This window comes from Triticum aestivum, chromosome 7A, assembly GCF_018294505.1.
Source record: "Triticum aestivum cultivar Chinese Spring chromosome 7A, IWGSC CS RefSeq v2.1, whole genome shotgun sequence".
NCBI classification, from domain to species: Eukaryota; Viridiplantae; Streptophyta; class Magnoliopsida; order Poales; family Poaceae; genus Triticum; species Triticum aestivum.
Genome location: NC_057812.1, coordinates 549,866,774 through 549,890,809, shown reverse-complemented (window position 1 = coordinate 549,890,809; position 24,036 = coordinate 549,866,774). Strand labels below are relative to the sequence as shown.

The following is a 24,036-nucleotide window of genomic DNA, read 5'->3' as shown; positions in this document are numbered from 1 at the left end:
CGTCCAGCCATACCCCTCAGGTGATCAAGGTTCACAAGCAAGTTTGACTGGAATGAATCATGCATGGTTCTAGAGACATCGTTAGGCCTCACCAACCACTACTAATAGAATGCTTGCCAGGACAGGCAGTAGGACAGGTTAATGGAGATACGGACCAACCAACCTTAATTTGGCGCCTCTTGCGTCTGTTGGGCACAGACTAGATCTACATGCACTTGTGGACTTGCATGGACCAATCATTGATTGATAAGGTTTGGACAATGAGTTTGGTGATCAGTCAGAGCTGAAACAAAGGAATTGTGTCTATATTTTACCTAAAAAAAGGAACCGTTTGTTGCACATACTTTCCAACTGTGCGTTGCTAGTACAATTAATCACCTGAGTTGAATGAATCAAGTGCTATATTCTGGTTAGACTTGAGACTGCATTCGGTTTTGGGTTCAGGTTATCTTGGAAATTTTTTGGCCAATAACAGATCGGTGGACCCAGAATTCAATAGCCAGTCTAATACCTCAGTTGTAGAAGCCCGAGAAGAAAATAGTAGCACAGATGCATAGAGCTTCTTACATACTCCCTCTGTTAAATATAAGTCTTTTCAGAGATTCCAGTAAGGGACTACATACAGAGTAAAATGAGTGAATCTACACTCTAAAATATGTCTATATACATCCGTACGTAGTTTGCATTGAAATTTCTAAAAATACTTATATTTAGGAACGCAGGTAGTATTATCCTAACATATTTCCTCATTCAATTCTGGTTTGGCGTACAAACAGAATCATATGACCTACATTTTTAGTATCTGGCCTATTTTACCTTTTGGAATTTACATCTTCTATACATAGATTGCATCTGCTCGTAATCTCTCCTGCAATGGCAACCACAACGAAACGTCGAAAGCTAAGTGAGAAGGAAGATACAAGAAATATGCTGTGCTGCTGGAGCAAAGAGACATGAGTGCATGATGAATGTTCAGCTACCAATCGTGTTGCAGTATACATTTAAATATTTGTTCAGGGATATAAATTTTAATATTTTATAGTATTTTTTGAGAATTATTTTATAGTATTATTTGTGCTTGTACATGTAAGAAATAATCAGTTTCAATTAACTGAAGTGTATTTTAAGGCAACAGAATCTGGTTAATGGTTTGCGAAGAACAAATTTACCTTTCTATGATGCTCTGGAAGCTCCAACATACAGTGTCTGATGTTGCAGAAATATGCTGTACGATTTACAGTGAAGAGTGAAGACTACTACTCCAGTGCGAAATCGTTTAGCCATATAAGCACCTCGTTCCTCTTTGGATCATGGAAAACAAACAGAGTTTCAGTAATCAGGTTAACAAAGAAAAGAAGTGGTTCAGTCATGATTGAAAGTACAACTAAAAGATGGAGACATCTTCTCAGAAAGGTCAGCATTCAGGAAAGATGGATAAAGTATGCAATTTGCTACACTTGATCTCCTAATTGGTAGTGCAAAATTTCAACCTCAGCTTAACTTAAAAGGTACAGAGAAAAAGGAAACACACCTTCATAAAGTCCTTTGTGCTAGGATCATTGTAACGTGCAAGCAAACAGCCTTTTCGAGGCTTCAACCCATCTTTGAGTAGCTGGGAGCGTAGCTCCTTCTCTTTCTTGGCCACAATTTCCTCTTCTGGTCGCCCACTGAATTTTTTCACTGCAGCAATGCCTCCTTCAACCTTTCGCAAGGTAACCGCTTCTGTATTTGGAGCTGGTAAACTGATCGAACAAGATTATCTTTGGCAGTAGAAGTAAAACCATAGAAACTACTACAGAATTACTATTTCGTTTATCTATGAGCAGATGTCCAGGTCGTCAGTTTGAACACACATTGCACAAGATACCTGTTCAAGTCTTTGTTCATTGGCAGAGCTATCTGTATGGATACGTCTGAGAGTTTGTCATCAGAAGCCTGAGTGAAGACAGGTGTAGTCATTGCAATCTTTTCAGATGAAGCATTCTTGCCAAATATATACCTATAGGTACAGGCCCTTTCAGCATTACAATACATGGTGTTAAATATTTATAGTAATGGTTAAAAAAATAACTCACCCAGTAACATTGTTAAAACCTGATGATCCTGTTAGTTTTTCTCCTTTTGCTTCAGCTACTGAAAATGGTGGATACTTCCTGACCTGCAAAAAATATTCATACTCATAGTTTACCTCAACAAAATCTGTTAAGATGCAATATTTACAAATTAGCTGTCATACAAAGTCCTACTGCATGAGATCATATTAGCAAGATTGATAATCAACATAAGTCGCATAATATAACTTTTTTTTTGAAAGATCCAGCAATTGCTGGCATTTTCATTGATCATAGCAGAAAGCAGTGGGAAAACAACAATGGTGGTAAAGATCCTAGGATCAAGGTTTTAGGGTTTGCCACACACGGCCAAAACCCTAGATCAAGGGGGTTTATCTCTCACGGGGGGTCCCCGAAGGGGCTCTCTATGCATGCTGCTCCCGTGGATCTCCATAACTCGATGCTGTCCCTTATGCGCTTGATGATTCTCGCCACACACGGCAGGTGCTGCCTGAAGGTGCAGTGGTTTCTCTCCTGCCATATTTCCCAGCAAGCAAGCAAGCACAGCGTCCGCACTCCCTTTCGCCATTGGTGGGGGGTCTGCTCCAGGATGCTTTGCACGATCGTGATGGTACTGTCATGGCGCCAGCTCTCAGCCGGGCCGCCGGGGTGAGAGCGGAACAGCCGTGCCACTGCCCCAGCTCGGTCCAAACCCGTCCGGATACCTGGCAGCTCCAAAAGAGGTGGCGCGATGACTCCAGGCTTCTGACGGCTGACGCAGAGTTGGCAGAAGTAAGCATTTGTCCAGCCTCGCCGCTGCAGTCTGTCGTTGCACCAGAGCCGATCCTGAAGAAGCAGCCAGGCGAAGATTTTGATTTTGCCGGGCGCCCAAGCCTTCCATAGCAGACGGTCGTACTGAGTCGTCGTTCTTCCCTGAAACTGCACCAGGTAGGCCGACTTCGCCGTGTATTTTCCTGAGCTCGCTCTGCTCCAGATGAGGCCGTCCGGCACGCCTGGCTGCAGCTGCGCCTCCGCCCCCTGAAGCACGCGGTGAAGGGCGAGGACATCCGCCAGAAGATGGTGGTTGTTGCCGCGGGCGAGGTCGCGGATCCAAGTGTCGTCGCAGAGGGCCACCCGCACCGATCTGTTCTTGCGCCGTGAGTAGCTGAAAAGCCTTGGGAATTGTTGCCAGAGGCTCCCTGGCCGATCCATGGCGAGAGCCAGAAGGAGGCCCGAGCCCCGTCGCCGATCGCCACGTTGGTGGAGGCCGCGAAAAGTGCCTTGTCCGCATCGTCGCAAGGCAATTCAGTGCCCACCCAAGGCCGCTCCGGGTGGTGCCAGGCTATCCAGAGCCAGCGCAGCCGGAGCACTCTGCCAAAACGCTGCAGGTCGGGGATGCCCAGGCCTCCTTGCTCCGTCGGGGCGCAGACCGCCGGCCAGTTGACCTTGCAGCTGGCGCCCGAAATCTCATCATCCTGGCGCCAGAGGAAGCGTCGCCTGCTGTAAGGGCATATTTATCCCTACGGTGTTTTGGTGATTGATGACAATGCATTTGCGGACTAATCGGGTGCTTTGAGTTCTTTCAGATATTCATCTTTCGGCACGAAACGATTATTTCCCCTCGGCGCTCTACTCAAGACGGTGTAGCTTCTTTCGTGACATTGTTGGACTAAGTTTCGTAGTAGTCACCGTACTATCAAGAGGGGATCTTCTTCGATATGGTTTGGGTGGGATCAACACGTACACGTCCTTCTCACACCCACCGTTTCTTTCCGCCTCTCTGGAGCTTCTCTTTTCTCCCCTGTGTGTCTTTTCCTGGACCCAGCGGTAGTATCGCGGGCCACAGCGGTAGTACAGCTGAGGCTCACTAAGCGGCAGTACCGCTCCTCGGAGCGGTAGTACCGCTTGATGGCCTCAGCTGCAGTACCGCTGCGGCTCCGTGCTCCTACCGCCTCGACCCTAGTGTGCTCTTTCTCGTGTCTGGGCTTTACGGCACTAGCTGCAGTATAGCGGTAGTACGGCTGAAGCTCAGTAAGCGGTAGTACCGCTCCTCGGAGCGGTAGTACCGCTTGATGGCCTCAGCCGCAGTACCGCTGCGGCTCCGTGCTCCTACCGCCTCGACTCGAGTGCGCATTTTCTCGTGTCGGGTTTTACGGTACTAGCTGCGGTAGTAGTGGCGGTAGTGCTGCTTGTGAGCGGTAGTACTGCCCTGCCTCCGTGGTAGTACCGCTCTGGGTCCCAGCCCCAGCCCCTTCTCTTCTAGCGCGGCAGTACCGCTGAGGGGGAGCGGCAGTACCGCTTATGAGCGGTAGTACCACCCTGCCCCCGCGGCAGTACCGCTCTCTGCGGGGCTGAGTGGGGGGTAACGGTTGGATTGTTCCCCCCACTATAAAAGGGTGTCTTCTTCCCCCCTTTGACTTACCTCTTCCCCCAAGCTTCATTATTGCCCAAGCACCATTTATTGCTCAAGCTCCATTAAATACTCCAAGCCTCCTTTTGCCCGATCTATCTCCCTAGCCAATCAAACTTATTGATTTGCTCGGGAGTGGTTGAGAAGGCTCCGATCTACACTTCCACCAAGGGATTTTTGATTCCCCCACTCATCCTTAGCGGATCTTGTTACTCTTGGGTGTTTGAGCACCCTAGACGGTTGAGGTCACCTCGGAGCCATATTCCATTGTGGTGAAGCTTCGTGGTCTTGTTGGGAGCCTCCAATTAAGTTGTGGAGTTTGCCCCAACCTTGTTTGTAAAGGTTCGGTCGCCGCCTTCAAGGGCACCAATAGTGGAATCACGGCATCTCGCATTGTGTGAGGGCGTGAGGAGAATACGGTGGCCCTAGTGGCTTCTTGGGGAGCATTGTGCCTCCACACCGCTTCAACGGAGACGTACTTCCCCTCAAAAGGAAGGAACTTCGGTAACACATCCTCGTCTTCACCGGATCCACTCTTGGTTATCTCTTACCTTTACTTGTGCAAGCTCTTTAGTGTTTGTTCCCTTGCTTGCTTGTGTGTTTGTTGTTGTTGCATCATATAGGTTGTTCACCTAGTTGCACATCTAGACAACCTACTTTGATGCAAAGGTTAATTTGGTAAAGAAAAGCTAAAAATTGGTAGTTGCCTATTCACCCCCCCTCTAGTCAACCATATCGATCCTTTCAATTGGTATCAGAGCCTCATCTCTTTATTAAGGACTTTACCGTCCAAAGAGTATGGTTCATACCGTAGACGGTGTGGAGGAACACTCTGGTGTGAATCCGATCTTGTCTACGGGCGATGGGGGAACTTCGGTCTCTTGTGAGGAGTTCAATGTAGCCTTAGAGACATTGAAAACCTCCATGACGACCGAAGTTGAAAACATGTTTACTAAATTTCTTGAGGGGCTTAAACTATCCACCGCACCGTTGAAAGTGGGGGATTCCACCAACAAGGTGTCGGATGCTATCCCCGACAAGGGGGAAGCTAGTAGTGAAAAGGCTCCCTCTTCTAGTGGCAAGAATGGCACCGGCATCTTGCCCATGTGGAACCACCACTTGTGTATGGTGGACCGGTTCCTTCTACTCATTTGAATCATGCCGGTCCTCCTCCTAAGATTGTGAAAAATGAGGATTTTGATTCTTGGGTTTACCGCTTTAAACGTCATTTAAATCATGTGAACACTAACCTTTGGAGAATCATTGAAGAAGGTTTCTATCCACATGATCCAAGCAACTTCACTCCTCGAGAAGCCGCGGACAATCAATTCAATGAGAATGCTCTCTTCATCATTCAAGATGCAATTCCACCCGAAGACCTACCTCATCTTCGTCCCTTCGCCTTGGCCAAAGATGCATGGCATTGTGTCGTGTCTCTCTACCGGGGAAGCGCAAGCATTCAACGCTCCAACTATGAAGTGGTACAAGATGAGGCCGATGAGTTTGCAATGAAGGAAGATGAAGAACCTCGTGAGCTTTATCGGAGAGTCACCAAACTCGTGGTCTCACTACGAGATCACGGGAGCAAGGACACGGATGACAATTGGATCAAGCGCAAATTCCTCAAGGCAATGATGCCCTACCACAAGGCCATGTCCTCCGTCATCCGCCAAAGACCGGACTTCCACACTTTGACCTCAAGCGAGGTGTTGGATGAGTTTGTGGCCATGAACATTTTGGACAAGACCGCCGACAATGCGGTGCTCCGTTCTCAACGGGCAAAGAAGCCTAACCTTGCTTTGAAGGCCAAGCTCACCGTGGAAGAAGAAGAAGAGGAAGAGGAGGAGAGCAACCCCGAAGATACAAAGTATGCATATCATGAACACATGGCACTTGCTTCAAGGCAATTTTGGAGCAAGAAAAACTCGAGGCCCAACTTTAGCAAAAACACCTCGAGTGGCACGAGGGGCAAGCAACGTGTAAGGACTTGCTACAATTGCGGCAACGTGAGTCATTTCGTTGCGGAATGCCCGTATGAGAAGAGGGAAGACAATGGTGGCAAACTCATCCGAAAGGACAAGGCCAAGTCGTTCCCCAACAAGAACAACTTCATCAAGAAGACTCCTCCCAAGGCCTTGGTTGTGCAAGAAGAGTACAATGAGGATGATGACGATGATGAAGATGATGAGTCGGTTGCCATGGCCTCCGACGCCATTGCCACAACATCACGAGTGTCTCTCTTCGACTCACCTAACGAGAGCATCAACGCCAAGTGCCTCATGGCGAAAGCCACCAACAAGGTAACCTCCAACATCAAAACTACCATCATTAATCATCTTTCCCCATCGGAGAGCATTAATGAAGTTGAGGGAGCTAATGTGGAGGCTAACGAGTTTGAGGCCTTTATGGGCAAACTCAAGGGAAAATCCAAGAAGCACTTTGTTGCTCTCTTGGAACAACTTGGTGAGGCCAATGACATGATCGAGGCTCACGAAGACACCATCTCAAAGATGGAAGGGCATAGTCGTGACTATGCCGATGAGATTTCGGATCTTTCCAATGCTCTTGAGGAAGAGCGTGGTCTTCGTTTGGCTCTTGAGGAGTCATACAACGTTGATCATGCTAAGTTAGAGAAAGATTATGATCATGCCCTCGTTGTTTCTCGTGTGCTAAATTCCGAGAAGGCCAAACTCGGAGTTGATCTTGCTAGACTCAAAGAGGAGTTTGATATACTTGACAAGGCCCACAAGGCCTTGAAGGGTATTCACGCTAGTCTCAAGGAGTCTCATGATCAACTCCAAGTGAAGCTAACTAAGGAAAAAGCAACTTTTCCTCATATGGTTTTAATTGATAATGCAAATGCTACTAACCCGTGTTGTGAGCATATACATCTTGTTGAGGAAAATGCTAAGTTGAAGGAGCAACTTGAGAGAGGCCTTGCGACTTGCATACAAGGCAAGAAGAACCTCAATGATCTCTTAATCAACCAAAAGGGAGGTGTGGCGAAGGAAGGGGTTGGGTACGTCCCCGACTCCAAAAACAAGAAGAAGAATGACAAGACCAAACGACCTCCTCCCCTCATGCAAACCTTTGTGAGGGCGGGAGAGAGTGTCCCCGAGGAGAAGAAGAAGAACAAAGTCAAGAAGGGCAATGTCACCTCACCCAACAAAGCCGGCGATTTTAATCCTTCTTATGTGTTGTGTCGTGCTAGTGATGGGCATGTTTATGCCAAATTTGTTGGTTCTCTTCATGAGTACATTGAATGGTCTATTTGGGTTCCTAAGACCCTTGTTACTAACATCAAAGGACCCATTACAAAATGGGTACCTAAAACCAAGCATTGATCTCTTGTAGGTGTTTGCTTCCGGTGGTGGATCATGGTAGCTCGATAGCGGAGCTACAAATCATATGACCGGAAGCAAGGACTTGGTGGTGGACGCGCACAAGGTTCCATCTATGCCCACCAATGTCGAGTGGGGTGACGCCTCATCTTCTAAGGTATTGGGACTTGGCAAGGTGGTCATCTCTCATGATCTCACGATCGAGAAGGTCATGCTTGTTGAGTCCCTTGCATACAATTTACTTTCCGTTCGTCAACTTGCAATCATGGGCTTTGCCACTTTCTTTGATATCGATACCGTGGCCCTCTTGTGGAGCAAGACTCTTAAAGTAGCCTTTGTTGGGCATGTCGAGAACGGTCTATATGTGATTAACTTTTCGGAGCGACCCACTAAGACCGCGACATGCCTAATGGGTAAAGTTGATGTGGGATGGCTTTAGCATCGCCGTTTAGCCGATGTCAATATGAGATCTTTGCAAAGTCTCCTAAAGGGGGACCATGTCCGTGGACTAACGAATGTTAGTTTTGCTAAAGATCGTGCTTGCAGTGCCTGTATCGAAGGAAAGCTACATGAGAAGGCTCACCCTCCCACGACTATCATTTATTCAAAGAGGCCTTTGGAGCTCCTTCACATGGATCTTTTTGGGCCTCCATCCTTCGATAGTCTTGGAGGTAGAAAGTATTGCTTGGTGATTGTGGATGACTACTCAAGGTACACGTGGGTGTATTTCTTCAAGAGGAAGAGCGAGACCCAACAAACCGTCATTGACTTTGCCAATGAAGCACAACGTCAACACAATGCAAAGATCTTGACAATAAGAAGTGACAACGGCACCGAGCTCAAGAACTACACCTTGGATGAATTTCTTAGTGATGAGGGAATCAAGCATCAATATTCCGCACCATACACCCCTCAACAAAACGGTGTTGCGGAGAGGAAGAACCGGACGTTGATGGACGCGGCAAGGACCATGATGGCGGAGTTCAAGTCTCCGTACAACTTTTGGGCTGAAGCCATCAACACCGCGTGTCATGCATCAAATCGGCTCTACCTCCGCAAGGGTTTGAACAAGACTCCTTATGAGATACTCACCGGTAACAAGCCCAACCTCAAGTACTTCCGGGTATTCGGGTGTAAGTGTTTCATTCTCAAGAAAGGTGTTCGGTTGTCTAAATTTGAGGCTAGAGTTTATGAGGGCATATTTGTTGGTTATGCTACAAACTCTCATGCTTACCGTGTCCTCAATAAATCCATGGGACTTATTGAGGAGACGTGTAACGTGGAGTTTGATGAGAATAACGGCTCCCAAGTGGAGCAAAGTGGCACTTGTGATGTAGGTGATGAAATTCCTCCTCAAGCCATAAGAAGAATGGGTGTTGGTTTCATCCTACCCATTGAGGAACCCCTTGCGGCCGAAGGAGAAGGACAATGCTCCACTCAAGTGGAGCCATCACCAACCCAAGGCCCACACGCTTCCGAAGAACAAAGTGAAGGCCCTCAACCTCGTGAACAAGACCTAGGGCAAGATCATACTCAAGACGGTGTTGACACACCAAGTGATGCCCAAGGTCAAGTTCTCTCCCCCGAGCAAGTTCAAGACCAAGAACAAGTTCATGACGACGCTCAAGATGATCAAGTAACCGCTCCTCAACTCACCACCGAGGAGGAATTAGAGCGTCGTGCCGCCAAAGTTGCTTCCAAGCTCTCCACCAAGGATCATCTCATGACGAAATGTGCTTGGAAGCTTAAGAAAGGGGGTAAGCACTCGTAGACAATTAGCAAATTATTGTGAGCATCACGCGTTTGTCTCTTGTGTGGAACCTCACAAGGTCTATGAGGCGCTAGAAGATCCGGATTGGCTCAATGCCATGCATGAAGAACTCAACAACTTCGAGCGCAACAAAGTGTGGAGATTGATGCCAAGGCCAATGGGGACCCACAATGTCATTGGAACCAAGTGGATATTCAAGAACAAGCAAGATGCCCATGGGATTATCATTCGCAACAAGGCTCGTTTGGTAGCACAAGGCTACTCCCAAGTCGAGGGTATCGACTATGGTGAAACCTTTGCTCCCGTTGCTCGTCTTGAATCCATTCGCATGTTGTGCTTCTCATCATAACTTTAAGTTACATCAAATGGATGTGAAGAGTGCTTTTCTTAATGGTCCCATTAATGAATTGGTGTACGTCAAGCAACCCCCCGGGTTCGAGGATCCCTACTTTCCCAATCATGTGTATCAACTCGATAAGGCACTCTATGGCCTTAAACAAGCCCCACGTGCGTGGTATGACCACCTTACCGAGTTGTTACAAGACCGTGGGTTTGAAGTTGGGATAATCGACCCCACTCTTTTTACTAAGAAGGTCAAAGGGGAGTTGTTTGTGTGCCAATTATATGTTGATGATATTATCTTTGGTTCTCCTAACAAAGCTTTCAATGAGGAATTTGCCGCTCTCATGACCTCAAAGTTCGAGATGTCCTCCATGGGGGAGTTGAAGTTCTTTCTAGGGTTCGAAGTGAAGCAAAGAAGAGAAGGAACCTTCATCAATCAATCCAAATACACTCAAGACATGCTCAAGAGATTCAAGCTAAGTGACGTCAAGCCGGCTTCCACCCCAATTCCCACCAAGTGCCAACTTGACCTAGATCCCAATAGTAAAGTGGTGGATCAAAAGGTATATCGTTCCATGATTGGATCCTTGCTTTACCTTTGTGCATCTAGACCGGACATCATGTTGAGTGTGGGAATTTGTGCACGGTTTCAAGCCGCACCTAAGGAAAGTCACCATGTGACGGTCAAACGAATCTTTCGATATTTGGCTCATACCCCAAACTTTGGCTTATGGTACCCAAGAGGATCAAACTTCAAGCTTGTAGGGTATTCGGATTCCGATTGGGCGGGAGACAAAGTGGATAGGAAGTCCACTTCCGGAGGGTGCCAATTCCTTGGTTGCTCTTAGGTAAGTTGGTCTTCCAAAAAGCAAAGTTGTGTGTCTCTCTCGTCCACCGAAGCGGAGTATGTTGCGGCCGGTAGTTGTTGTGCACAACTCTTATGGATGAGGCAAACTTTAAAGGATTACGGTGTCACTTGTGACAAAGTGCCTCTTTGGTGTGACAATGAAAGTGCCATCAAGATTTCTCTCAACCCGGTGCAACACTTCAAGACGAAGCATATTGAGATTCGGTATCACTTCATCCGGGATCACATTAGACGAGAAGAGATCGAGCTCAACTATGTCAACACTCATGACAACCTTGCAGATATTTTCACGAAGCCCTTGGATGAAGCAAGATTTCGCGAGTTAAGGCATGAGCTAAATATCATTGATTCGAGCAATGTTGCTTGAACCTGTGCACACCCTACCTCGCTCAATTTGTTGTCTAGTTTAGGTGTAGGCATGGACATAGGGGGAGTGTTGTTCTCTCAATGAACTCTCCCTCCCCCCATTATGCATAAATTGATCAAGTCTTTCACTTTAGCCATTGTTGATGGCATGTGTGCTTAAAAGACGAGTTTTGGTCATGGGCCTAAGGTTAAAATCTTCGCGGCGCCATACCTCTTAAACTCAAACATAGGTGGCTTCGGCCACCGCCCTCTCTTGATGAGCGGTTTCTTGACCTCTTGCTGGTGTGTTCTTTTGCTTTTCGTTGCTATTTTTTTTCTCTGCCGTTTATTTGAGCTAAGCCATGCTGTCTAGTTGCCGCGGTGTGCTGGGCGGTACTGTCGCGGTTGGTGAGCGGTACTACCGCTGGTGGTTGACTGTACAACCGCGGTAAGCGGTACTACCGCCCCACCAGTGCGGTACTACCGCTGCGGGGCGGGGCCAAGGGGTTTTTATCGGGGCAGGGGGAGGTTTCTTCTCCCTCATACCCCTTCGCTCGCCCCCTCGTGTCTCTCTCTCTCTCCAGCACCGTTCCGCCGCGGAAGGGCTCCGGTGGATCTCCTCCTCCGGGGCGTTCCTCTCCATTTTCTTCGGTGGAGTCGATCCCCACCACGTCCTCTTGCCATGGATGCCGGTATTGCCCCCGTTCCTTCTCTCTTTTGATCTTGCTTTTAGTTCTTGTGCTTTAGGGGCAATGGTGGTTGCATCTCTAGATTTTTGGCTAAATCTAGGCTTGAGTTGGTTGGAGAAGGCAACTAGATCATCTAGATTGATGTTTGGTAGGATTATTTTTGAATTTGGTAGGCCGGTAGTGCCGGATCTGTCCACGGTAGTAGGAAACCACTGTTTCACCGCCTCGCGCTTTGAAACTGCTGTGTATCCGCCTCAAGCCGTACTACCGCTCCCTTTGGAGCGGTACTACCGCTTGACCTAGAGCGGTACTACCGCTCCCTTTGGGGCAGTACTACCGCTTGGGGCGGTACTACCGCGGGCAGGTCACGGTACTACCGCTGCATGCCAATTTCCATCATTCTCCTACCTTCCCTTGATCTTTTTGTTGTGTTTGTTGGCTTATGCTCGTTTCTTCTGGTTGTTTTGCCTCTTTTTGTGTTTGGCTCCAGGTGATGACATTTCCGAGCAGCAAGGTCGCCGTATCAACCCCGGGCGTGCCACCTCCAAGCGCTACCGGACCTCAGAGCCTGCCGGTGGTTCCTCGAGCACCCAACCGCCTCCAGCAAGTGCTTCTGCAAGTGTTCCTCCACCTCCACAACAATCGAAGCGAGCCGCCAACAAGCCAAAAGGGAAGACTGTGTCTGAGATGAACAACAAGGAGTTTTGGGAGAAGCGTCGCCGCAACCCCTATACGGTGGACCAAGAACCCACTTTGGTCAACCGCCCGTTCTGGAACCGTTTTCAGTTTGCCATCTACTTTGATGTGATCAAGGCCAAGAAGAATCTGTTTGTTGATGTTCGCTCCATTGACACTGATGCTATGGAGAAGGACCCAGAGTACTTTGGAGAAGCCCTTCAGATGTGCACTCAGCTGAACATTCTCAGGATCATGCAGTTCAACAAGGACTTCGATGCGGATTTGGTGGCTCAATTCTATGCCACCGTCCATCTTGGAACAGATGGCGACAGGACTCTGACTTGGATGACCAATGGCAAGTGGCTTTCTGTCAAATGGCGGACGTTCATGGAGTTACTTGATGTGGTGGATAACGGGCTTGAGACTCCTGTCGGTTTCCGTCCTCACCGCAATGTTACATCCACCCACAAGCAAGCCCTTTGGCCCTACTGCACTGTGAAGGTTCACCCTGTCACTGAGAAGAAGACCTACGAGCTGTATCCGTATCTGGACATTCTTCATCGCATATTCCGTGAGACTCTCTTCCCTCGCATTGGGAATCTGGATCAGGTCCACTCCTACCTCGTGGACATGCTCCTTTTCTGTCAGCATGAGAAGGAAGCAAACACTGGAGAGAGCCTGGATATCTCTCATGTCATGTGGTCTGAACTTCTGTCTGCCGTGTCTGAGCGCAAGTGTCCCATCTATGGTCCCTTCATCATGAGGCTCATTGAGAGGGCCTGGGCACAGACTTATCCCAGAGTGCTGCTAGAAACTGGAGATTTGGTTTCTCATGAGATCAAGCGTCTAAGGAAGAAGGACAACTGGACAGCGCCTCACACAGGGGGTCCTTCTACTACTGCTGCCACAGGGGGCCCGTCTGCTGCTGCTGCTGCTGCCATGGGAACCGAGGGTGAGGCTGCTACTGATGCCCACAATGAGGACTTTGGCCACTCCAGTGCAGAACCATCATGGGCCCAGAAGCTCAAGCGCAAGATGAAGAAGCTCTTCTGCATGGAGTCCCATGGTCAGTACTTGACTCATGTGGCGGAGAAAATGCCAGGACGCGCCACAAGGAGATCATGCGTCAGTTGGGCGCCACAGTTGTCAGTGGGTCTGAGGGACAGATCACTGAAGAAGAGGACTGGATTCATCAGAACTGCCACTGGACCGACTCCGATGCCGAGCAGTTTTCAACTCACAATGAAGATGCAGAGATGTGATGATCACCTGGAGTCGTAGTGTCCCTCTCTGCCATTTTTGGTGTCTCGCTGCCAAAGGGGGAGAGAGTGTAGGGATTTGCTTGTTTTGCCTCTTGTGTCGTGCTTTGTTTTAGTCTTGTGGTTTCCTGTGCGTTTCTCCTGGTTTGGTTTGTTGTGAGACCTAAGTTCCAGACATATGGTGTAAGACATATGCTACCTTTGTTCTCTTATCTATGTGTTATGCACCTCAGTATCTTATAACTTGCATGCTTATCCTATCATATATGTGTTCTCATATATCTTGCTTAGGTTGTTGGTCTCTAAAATATAGGGGGAGCCGTGATCCTAGTATGTGTGCCGTGCAGTCCAAAGCACTTATCTAGTGTGCACAACATCTAGGGGGAGGCTGTCTATATTTTAAGAGGCGTGGGTTCTCTTGCATTCTATGTCATTACTCTTTTCTGTGCAAATCCCGTATTGTCATCAATCCACTAAAAAGGGGGAGATTGTAAGGGCATATTTATCCCTACGGTGTTTTGGTGATTGATGACAATGCATTTGCGGACTAATCGGGTGCTTTGAGTTCTTTCAGATATTCATCTTTCGGCACGAAACGATTATTTCCCCTCGGCGCTCTACTCAAGACGGTGTAGCTTCTTTCGTGACATTGTTGGTGGACTAAGTTTCGTAGTAGTCACCGTACTATCAAGAGGGGATCTTCTTCGATATGGTTTGGGTGGAATCAACACGTACACGTCCATCTCACACCCACCATTTCTTTCCGCCTCTCTGGAGCTTCTCTTTTCTCCCCTGTGTGTCTTTTCCTGGACCCAGCGGTAGTACCGCGGGCCACAGCGGTAGTACAGCTGAGGCTCACTAAGCGGCAGTACCGCTCCTCGGAGCGGTAGTACCGCTTGATGGCCTCAGCTGCAGTACCGCTGCGGCTCCGTGCTCCTACCGCCTCGACCCTAGTGCGCTCTTTCTCGTGTCTGGGCTTTACGGCACTAGCTGCAGTATAGCGGTAGTACGGCTGAAGCTCAGTAAGCGGTAGTACCGCTCCTCGGAGCGGTAGTACCGCTTGATGGCCTCAGCCGCAGTACCGCTGCGGCTCCGTGCTCCTACCGCCTCGACTCAAGTGCGCATTTTCTCGTGTCGGGTTTTACGGTACTAGCTGCGGTAGTAGTGGCGGTAGTGCTGCTTGTGAGCGGTAGTACCGCCCTGCCTCCGTGGTAGTACCGCTCTGGGTCCCAGCCCCAGCCCCTTCTCTTCTAGCGCGGCAGTACCACTGAGGGGGAGCGGCAGTACCGCTTATGAGCGGTAGTACCGCCCTGCCCCCGCGGCAGTACCGCTCTCTGCGGGGCTGAGTGGGGGGTAACGGTTGGATTGTTCCCCCCACTATAAAAGGGTGTCTTCTTCCCCCCTTTGACTTACCTCTTCCCCCAAGCTTCATTATTGCCCAAGCACCATTTATTGCTCAAGCTCCATTAAATACTCCAAGCCTCCTTTTGCCCGATCTATCTCCCTAGCCAATCAAACTTGTTGATTTGCTCGGGAGTGGTTGAGAAGGCTCCGATCTACACTTCCACCAAGGGATTTTTGATTCCCCCACTCATCCTTAGCGGATCTTGTTACTCTTGGGTGTTTGAGCACCCTAGACGGTTGAGGTCACCTCGGAGCCATATTCCGTTGTGGTGAAGCTTCGTGGTCTTGTTGGGAGCCTCCGATTAAGTTGTGGAGTTTGCCCCAACCTTGTTTGTAAAGGTTCGGTCGCCGCCTTCAAGGGCACCAATAGTGGAATCACGGCATCTCGCATTGTGTGAGGGCGTGAGGAGAATACGGTGGCCCTAGTGGCTTCTTGGGGAGCATTGTGCCTCCACACCGCTCCAACGGAGACGTACTTCCCCTCAAAAGGAAGGAACTTCGGTAACACATCCTCGTCTTCACCGGATCCACTCTTGGTTATCTCTTACCTTTACTTGTGCAAGCTCTTTAGTGTTTGTTCCCTTGCTTGCTTGTGTGTTTGTTGTTGTTGCATCATATAGGTTGTTCACCTAGTTGCACATCTAGACAACCTACTTTGATGCAAAGGTTAATTTGGTAAAGAAAAACTAAAAATTGGTAGTTGCCTATTCACCCCCCCCCCTCTAGTCAACCATATCGATCCTTTCACCTGCACTTGTCGATTTCTTTGAATATCTTCTTTGGGACAGGAGGACGGTGCGAGCGAAGGTTGGCATGGCACTCAGCACGCATCGGACGAGGACGCAACGACCAGCCAGCGGCAACAGCTTGCCCTTCCAGCCCGCTAGCCTTGCCTTAATTTTGTCGATGATGAACTAGAGGTGAACCAAGCGAAGGCGTCCCGTAGAGACCGGCAACCCTAAATATTTGATGGGGAAGGGGGTAATGGAGCCGGCAAAACCCTGGAGCACCTCCTCGACGTTGACGTTCTCGCATCGGATCAGCGAGACAGTGGACTTGGCCGGGTTGATGCAGAGCCCGGTTGCCCTGCCGAAGTCGCTAAGGATGCGCAACAGAGAATCGACCTCGTCCCGTCTAGGGTTTAAGAAGATTACTGCGTCGTCGGCGTATAGGCTCACTCGGAGCGCCAGGTCTCGGCCTGGGAGGCGATGCAGCAGCTGCTGATCTATTGCCGCCGCGATGAGGTGGTGCAGTGGGTCAATGGCCAAGATGAAGAGAAAGGGGGATAGCGGGTCTCCCTGGCGCAACCCACGGTGGTGGAGGATGCTGGGGCCTGCCGTGCCGTTGAGGGAGACCGAGGAGGACGCCGTGGCGAGGAGACGAGCCACCCAGTCTCGCCAACGCGCGCTAAACCCTAGATTTTGGAGCAATTCCAGCAGGTATTCCCAGGACACGGTGTCGAACGCCTTTGCTATGTCTAACTTCATAAGGAGGCCCGGTGTTTTGCGACGATGGAGGGCGCGGACAGAGTTTTGCACGAAGAGGAAGCTGTCGTGGATACACTTCGACTTCAGGAATGCCGTCTGTGCCGGTGAGATGATAGAGCCGATGACGGGCGCCAATCTAATAGAGAGAACCTTGGAGATGAGCTTGGTTATCGAGTGGATCAAGCTTATGGGCCTGTAGTCGGTGATCTCCGTCGCCCCATCCTTTTTTGGCAGGAGGATGATTGTCGCGTTGTTGATCGCCGACATGTCCCTGCCTGAGAGATTGTAGAATTGGTGGAAGGCGGCCATGGTGTCTGTCTTGATGATGGGCCAGCACGATCGAAAGAAAGTGCCATTGAAACCGTCCGGCCCCGAAGATTTCTCCTGCGGGGATTTGCAGATCGCCGCCCACATCTCTTCCTCGGTGAAGGGGTTGTCGAGGCCGGATGCTGGTAATGATGGCAGGTGGATGGATTCCCAGTTGATGGTACGGCTGCGAGGTGATGTCGTGCCCAGTGAAGATCGAAAATGCTCATGTATGATCCGCTCCTTGTCGCTGTGGGAGGTGGCAATGGAGTCTCGGGTGTGGAGGGCATGGATGAAATTTTTTTGGCGCCTTGAGTTGATCTTTGCTTGGAAGAACGCCGTCTTGGCGTCGCCCGCACGTAGCCAGGTGACGCGCGAAGCCTGCCTCTTATGCGCTCTCTCAATGGCGGCGAGTCCGAGGACACGCAGCTTGAGCTGTTTCCGCAATTGGAACTCCTCGTCTGTCAGCTGCCTACTCTCCTGGGCTATGTCGAGGCGGAGCACGATCTCGTTTGCAATGTGCATTTGGAGCTTTGTCTCGCTGAAGAAACCCTTGTCCCAAATCTTCAGGTCTTGGGCCACTCGCGCAAGCTTTATGTTGAGCCGTTTGAAAGCGCAGCTTGAGACGACTGGGCGATCCCACGCCCGCTGCACCATGGTGTGGAAGCGAGGGAATCACGGCCAGAAAGACTCGAAGCGGAAGCGTGCCGCGCGGCGAGGAGCCGCCGCCTCCGACAGTAGCAAGGGGCAGTGATCAGAGCACGAGGTGGAAGCAGCATGAAGGAGGTAGGAGGGGAACATGGAGGCCCAAGCCGTGGTGCAGAAATTTTTTTCTATGCTAACTAGGGTTGGCGACGCGCGTTCTTTGCTCCATGTGAACCTTCTATTCTTGCACTTGATCTCCTTGAGCCCCGCCGCGTCGATCGCAGCTCTAAACTTTCCCATGATTCTACGGTTTATGTTGATGTTGTTTTTGTCGTGCGCTTCGTAGATCAGATTGAAATCGCCATTGATGAGCCAGGGGGCGCTTGAGGGCAGTGCAGCTCGCGCCAGCTCGGCCAGGAATTCATCTTTCCTACCGTCGTCGACCGGCCCGTAGACTGTCGTCAGCCAGAATGATGCCCTACTTGCCATGATGGTGATCTTGGCAATGATGGAGAAACTGCCTATGGCCTGCGAGAGCACCTCTACTCGGTTCTTGTCCCAGAAGATTGCGACGCCTCCCCTTGTGCCCATGGCGGGGAGGACGATGCAGTCGGCAAGCCGCGTTCCTCCAGTTTCCCTAACTAGTGCCCTGTTCCATTCGTCGATCTTCGTTTCCTGCAGGCAAAGGAGGGCTAGTTTGTGCGCCTCCGCTATCTCCAAGACTACAGCTCGCCGAGCTGGCGAGTTCAGGCCCCGTACGTTCCAACTCATAATCGGGCAATTTGTGTCATTCCTGGGGGAACAGAAGATAACTCCGGCGACTACTTCTACTAGAAAAGAAACACGGGTACACCTGCATCGGTCCGGGGGGTCGCTGGCGGCCACCAATAGGCCCCAAATTCCGCCGGCGAACATCTACGCCTCGCTCGCTAGAGAGACCTACACTACACATGATCGATCTTAACTCAACCCAGCCGAGTGCCGGGGTTCGCCGGAGGCTATTGCGACTAGGGAGTGCTAACATGGAGAGGTGGTGGCCTGCGAGGCCTCTTCGTCTGGACCATGCATACCCGCAGCTATCTTGAGTGTCGTGGCGTCGAGGTTGGTGAGCTTGGCAATTGCCTTGATGTCGGAGTCGGACAGAGGCTCGTCGAACCGGCGGATCAGCGCCTCCGCCGCCTTGGCCGTCATTGTCTCTTTGCGCCCGAGGATTCCGAGGCCTTGGACGATGCGGAGCGTTGCCCTCTGGCTGACCGGAACGCTGGACGGGTTGCTTGCCTGACGGGCGCTCTGATGAGACGGCGCCGCGGCAGGCCTGGAGCGGCAGGGCATCTTGGTGCGGGCGGGGGGCTTGCCCAGAACTGACGGTGCAGCGCTGACGAACAGCTATCTCGGATCACCGTCACCACCCGCATCGGCGACCCGCGGGTGGCACACCTGGGAGGTCACCGCGCCAAGCTGCACAGAGTGCGTGGTGGCCGGTCTGGGGGTGTGGCGGGCGAGCGGGAGGGCTGGGCCCATGTCGATGTCGTCGTCGTTGCCGCTGCCAGCGCCCGCATGATCGGTGAAGCTGAGCGGTTTGTCGACGGTGGCCGCGGCCGCCGTGTCCTTGGAAGGGCCGTGTCCGCGGCGCGAGGTGGGGGTGCGGCTGCGGTGGCGCTCAGAAGAGGGGGGTGGCGCGACCGGCTCCTTGCCGCGGCTCCGTCCGAGGAGCGTGTCTTTCCATGACCTCCTCTGGCCGCCGTTGTCGTCGCCGTCGTGACTGCGCCTGTGCCCCGCCGAGGGCATGCCCTTGCAGCCCGATGACGCCACCTGCGCGGGCAGGCGCAAGCGTGGCCCCAGGTCCTGCCAAGGCCTGCCGTCCTCCACGCCGGCCACGCAGCCCCCCCCCCCTGCGCGTGGGGGTAGCGCGGGTATGGGCGGTCGTCGTCGTCGGAGGATGGGAGGCCGCTCTGCCCGGAGTGGGACGGGCGCGGGGACAGAGGCGCCCAATCCTAGACGCGGTCGATGTGCACCAGCACGTCCCAGCGCAGCAGGTTCGGTGGCGGCGCAACGACCCGGCTTGGAGGCGAGAAGCCAATCATCTCCTCCACCTGGCCAGCACCTCTGGCATGCTTCCACAGGGTTCGCATGGTGGGGATGTGGTGCAGCTGCCACACCCACACCTAGACGGCGAACAACTTCGTGTCCGCGCGCTCGAACGTGCGACTGTCGAGGCGGTCGATGATGACCGCGTCGCCCAGCGCGTCCTTCATGCCCTCCAGGGTCCACAGCTGCATCGGCAGCTTCTCCATGACGACGCGAACGTGCAGCATCCAGGTGTCGTGGATCGCGTGCATGTCCTCCCTCCAAGGCTCCAACAGGAAGGAAACACCATCCACCGCGATCGAGCCCCGCCGCACGACGAGGTCCTTGTGGGCCGGCATGGTGAAGTGGATGAAGAAGTCCTCGGGGTCGTGGCTGGTGACACGGAGGAGATGCGCGGGGATCTAGAATTCCCGCTCGATGGAGAGGGGGCTGGCGGCGTGCAGCTTGCAGCTTGCTCACCGCGGTGACCACCACCGCGTGCTGTTGCAGGAGGAAGATCTGCTGCTCCATCTCCGGGGTGGATGCGATCACCTTGTGGCTGGTCCTCGGCCGGCGCCCGTGGTCGACGCAGGGGGCGTTCGCCGGAGCAATCGCTGGCGGGGGAGGGCTGGCCTGGGCGGGGAAGACCAGTCGATACCGCACCGGACGAGCCTGCAGCCCGTCCACCCTCTGGTTTCTCCGGTTCTTGGGGCACTCCTTGCCGATGTGGCCCGGGCGCTTGCAGATGATGCAATGGAGAGGATCGTGGCAGTCGATGCGGCGGTGGTGCGGGCTGAGGCAGCGGAAGCAGAGGCCTCTGAACTTGCTTAAGAAGGCCTCGTGCCCCGGTGCAGGGGGGCGCCGCCCGGATCTGGGCCCGTGGCGATGCCCCGAGCCGACCGGCGGGTTTTTGCTAGCCTTCTTGCTTCTACGGGACTGGTATTGCGTCCATCCTTCATCAATGGCGGTCGGCCCCGAAGAGGGAGGCGGGGATGGCACTACCACAATGGATCGGAGCCGGTGCTGCTCGGGCGGGGTGGCGGGCCCAGATCCAGCGGTCCGGGCGAGGAGCCGCCCTCGAGGTCAGGACCCCGCTGCAGGATTTGCGGAGGCGTCCCCCACTCTAGCGCGGCCGGGGAACGGGGGGAAGAAGGAGCGACAGAAGATCCAGGGGATCCAGAGCCTCCCCTGGGGCCAGGACAATGAAGGCGGGCTGGTGGGGAGGCAGGAGCCCGGGGGATGACGGATCCGTCATCGGCATGGGCGGCCCTGGCATCCTGGGCGGGTCGGCGCGGGTGGGTGGTGGCCGCCGCGGCCGGAGTGGCCAGCGGCGCGGCGCGGGGTGGAGCGGAGACTAGCCTACTGGTCTGGCCTCTGTCTAGTGTAGTTGTTCAAGACCAAAATTTTATCTAATATAACTTGGAAACTTGTGAATGATGTGACTTAATATGAATAATGGATTATGATGCCATGGCAGTGTTGCTACTCCAAATCTACAATGAACTTGGTTCTTCATAAAGTATACACAACGAAATAATACCTCATAATTTGCAGTCTTTTTCAGAACGAGGTAGCTTGGTGTTTCTATATCTGGGGTCTTGTAGTATCGTAGCTGTGTAAAATCAAAAGTTCAACTTCAAATACTCGATCGGCATATAAAAAGGAAATATACTGGTGTCGAATTACCTGCTTGAAAACTTCAACCAATCCTTCCAAGGAGAAGTATTCATTGTTCTGTATTGAATCCCAAATATCCTGCAGTTCAGCATATCAGATAAGTAGAATAACATTTACTGATGAGTTGGGTAAACATCTCTTGATTCAAATGAATGGAGAATTCAGTATTTCTAATATAAAATAATGGACATTTAGGTGCGTATTTGAGAAAAACCGGATATAATATGAGTTTTGGAGAATGCCATTCCTTAGGGATTTTTCCTATAGAGCTTGTTTGACTTGTATGATTGGTAACCATAGGAATTTTTCCTCTGGAGTACTTGGCATGCAATTCCAAAGGTGAAATCATAGGAATTTTCCTTCGTTTGACTGTTTCTGTTAGCACTATAGCAAGCACTTAATCCTTGAAAAGCGGTCAGTGTGTCTTTCCTGTAGTCCAGCTAAATAACCTCTGTTGCATGTTCATGTGCTTCCAATTCCTATTTTATTCAACATGCCATGACATCCATAGATCCTATGTTTTTCCTATTCCATGTGCGTTTGGAATCCTACGAGGGGGATCCAATATAAGTATGCTTGATTGTGGAAGTATCACAGCACTAGTTTTTTCTCAGGCACGTATTATAGATGGTACAAGAGTAGGAAGAATCTCAGAACATGTACAACACTCTGTTCTACTTACAAACCACTGCAGTTCTGAAATAGTGCAGCAGGCTGAGAAAGGACGGTATCTCAGATTTTAGGTTCATAGAAAACCACTAGACCAAAAGAAAGAAAAAGTAAAAGTAAAAATATAATGCTATGGCATATCATAACAAATGACATTGCAGAGGGCAGCAAGATCAAGTGTGCAGAGTTAAGTTCAGAGCTTTGTCCCAGGCAGTCAGGTTGAACCTGAAGCATTGAACTATACAAGGACTGATAAGTGGAAAATTGGCTGACAGTTCCTAGAACAATTTGGTCAAACAATCCATTGTCTGCTTTTGTTGGATCTGCTGGTCACGTAAATGCACTAGCTAACGATGTCGATGTTACCGTGTAAACTCGAGCCTTTTCTAATTAAATATACTTCAAATAGTTACTTCGTCTTGACGGCCTTGAATTTGAAAACTGCAAACATTCGAGACCTATGACTGCAAGTCCAAACTAGACTTCATAGAACAAAGTATATCCAGTAGAAACAACAGTCAACTACCACAATACTGATATATTCCCTCGCCGGCGAACCCACTCAGCATTAAAATGAAAAACATACTAGGTTCCAAGAATGGGTGCTGACCACATGGCTGCAGAACTTGAGATTCTGTGGGTTGACGCCCATGATCGACAACCCGGTGAAGACCAGCTCCGGCTTCCACGGCAGGAGAGAGAACTTCATGACCATGGTCCACCTCGTGGTAATCTCATACGGCCCTGTCTAAACCACATTCACAGAGACAGAGATTGTCACGAATTTGCAATGCACACGCGCATTCTCGCTGCAAAATGCGAGCATCGACCGAGGCGGAAGAGACGCTGACCTGCTTGGCGTCGTGCAGGTAGAAGTCGGGGCGGAAGATGACCTTGAGGAGGCTGATGTTGGCGAGGTAGCCGTCGATGTCGTCGTAGCGGGTGATGGGGTCGCGGAAGCGGACGCGGTCGTCGTACGCGGAGCGGTCGATGCCCACGTTGTCGAACAGGTGCGGCAGGTCGGCCTTCAGGAACTCCACCAGCCGCTGCGCCTCGGCCGGCGTCAGCCCGGCGTCCCTGTTCTCTCCGGCCGGTGCCGCCGGGGCGACCGCGCCGCCGCTCGGCGCCGCCCCTGCCGAGACGGCGAGGCGTGGCCTGCGCCTCCGGTAGGACGCGGTGCGTGCTGCGGCGGGCTTCCGTAGCCGGGGAGAAGTTGTGGTGACGGCGGCGGCGGGCGCCGGTAAATGGATGAGGAGGCGGGAGGAGAGGCGTGTGGCCATTGGTGCCGTTTGGAACTGTGTTGGGACTCCTTCTCTCCACGCTTTGGTTTTCCGTTTTGCCCTCTGTTTTTTCTCCATGGTTTGTTTCTGCGCGCCGTGTTAAAATTTGAGCCACGGGATTATTTCCCCTTCCAGAAGTATCAATCAAATTTTCGAAATCACTAGTTTTAGGAGTATTTGTTACAAAAATCACTCTCGTCTTCCAGGTTGCGGCAAGTGGCGTGCTGCATGTATGCCACTTGTTCAACATGAGAGTTTTCTTTTTTTTCATAAGTCCATTTATTCAAAATGTTTTATCTTTTAAATCGTGTGTCCAAATCTTAAACCGTTTTATCATTGGATTCCTTGCGTTGAGATCTCTAAAACTAGATCCCATGTTGATAGGTTTTGACGAACTTATTTTTCATGAAAAAATCGGACGAAAAAACTGACCAGGGAGCACGGGTTTTGTCTTTTTCCGAAAGAGGCACAACTGTGCCTCTCGTGGAAGAAAAAAAACAGAAAATACACTTTTTTTTGTTTCTGAAAGGCACCACCGCGATTCTCGCGAAAGCACAATCGTGCCTCTTGCGGAAGCAAAAACCGTGCCTCTCACGAAAGAAAAAAAACAGAAAATACGTTTTTTTTCGTTTCCAAAAGGCACGGCCGTGACTCTTGAGAAAGCACAATCATGCCTCTTGCGGAAGCAAAACCGTGTCTCTCGCAGAAGGAAAAAAACAAAACACACATTTTTTTCGTTTTTGAAAG

At 51.0% G+C, this 24,036-nt stretch overlaps 1 protein-coding gene across 1 annotated transcript; it reads right to left on the bottom strand.

Annotated features, from left to right (window-relative positions):
* Positions 1-577: 577 nt before the first annotated feature.
* Positions 578-23,345, bottom strand: LOC123148134 (uncharacterized). The gene is made up of 9 exons (XM_044567493.1): positions 22,861-23,345; positions 22,620-22,757; positions 21,350-21,418; positions 21,204-21,275; positions 2,076-2,158; positions 1,868-1,999; positions 1,532-1,742; positions 1,170-1,301; positions 578-868 (listed from the first exon to the last, which is right to left on the bottom strand). The coding sequence occupies exons 1-8, from the start codon at positions 23,287-23,289 to the stop codon at positions 1,257-1,259; spliced, it is 1,179 nt and encodes a 392-aa protein (XP_044423428.1). The 5' UTR covers positions 23,290-23,345; the 3' UTR covers positions 578-868; positions 1,170-1,256.
* Between the last annotated feature and the right edge of the window lie 691 nt (positions 23,346-24,036).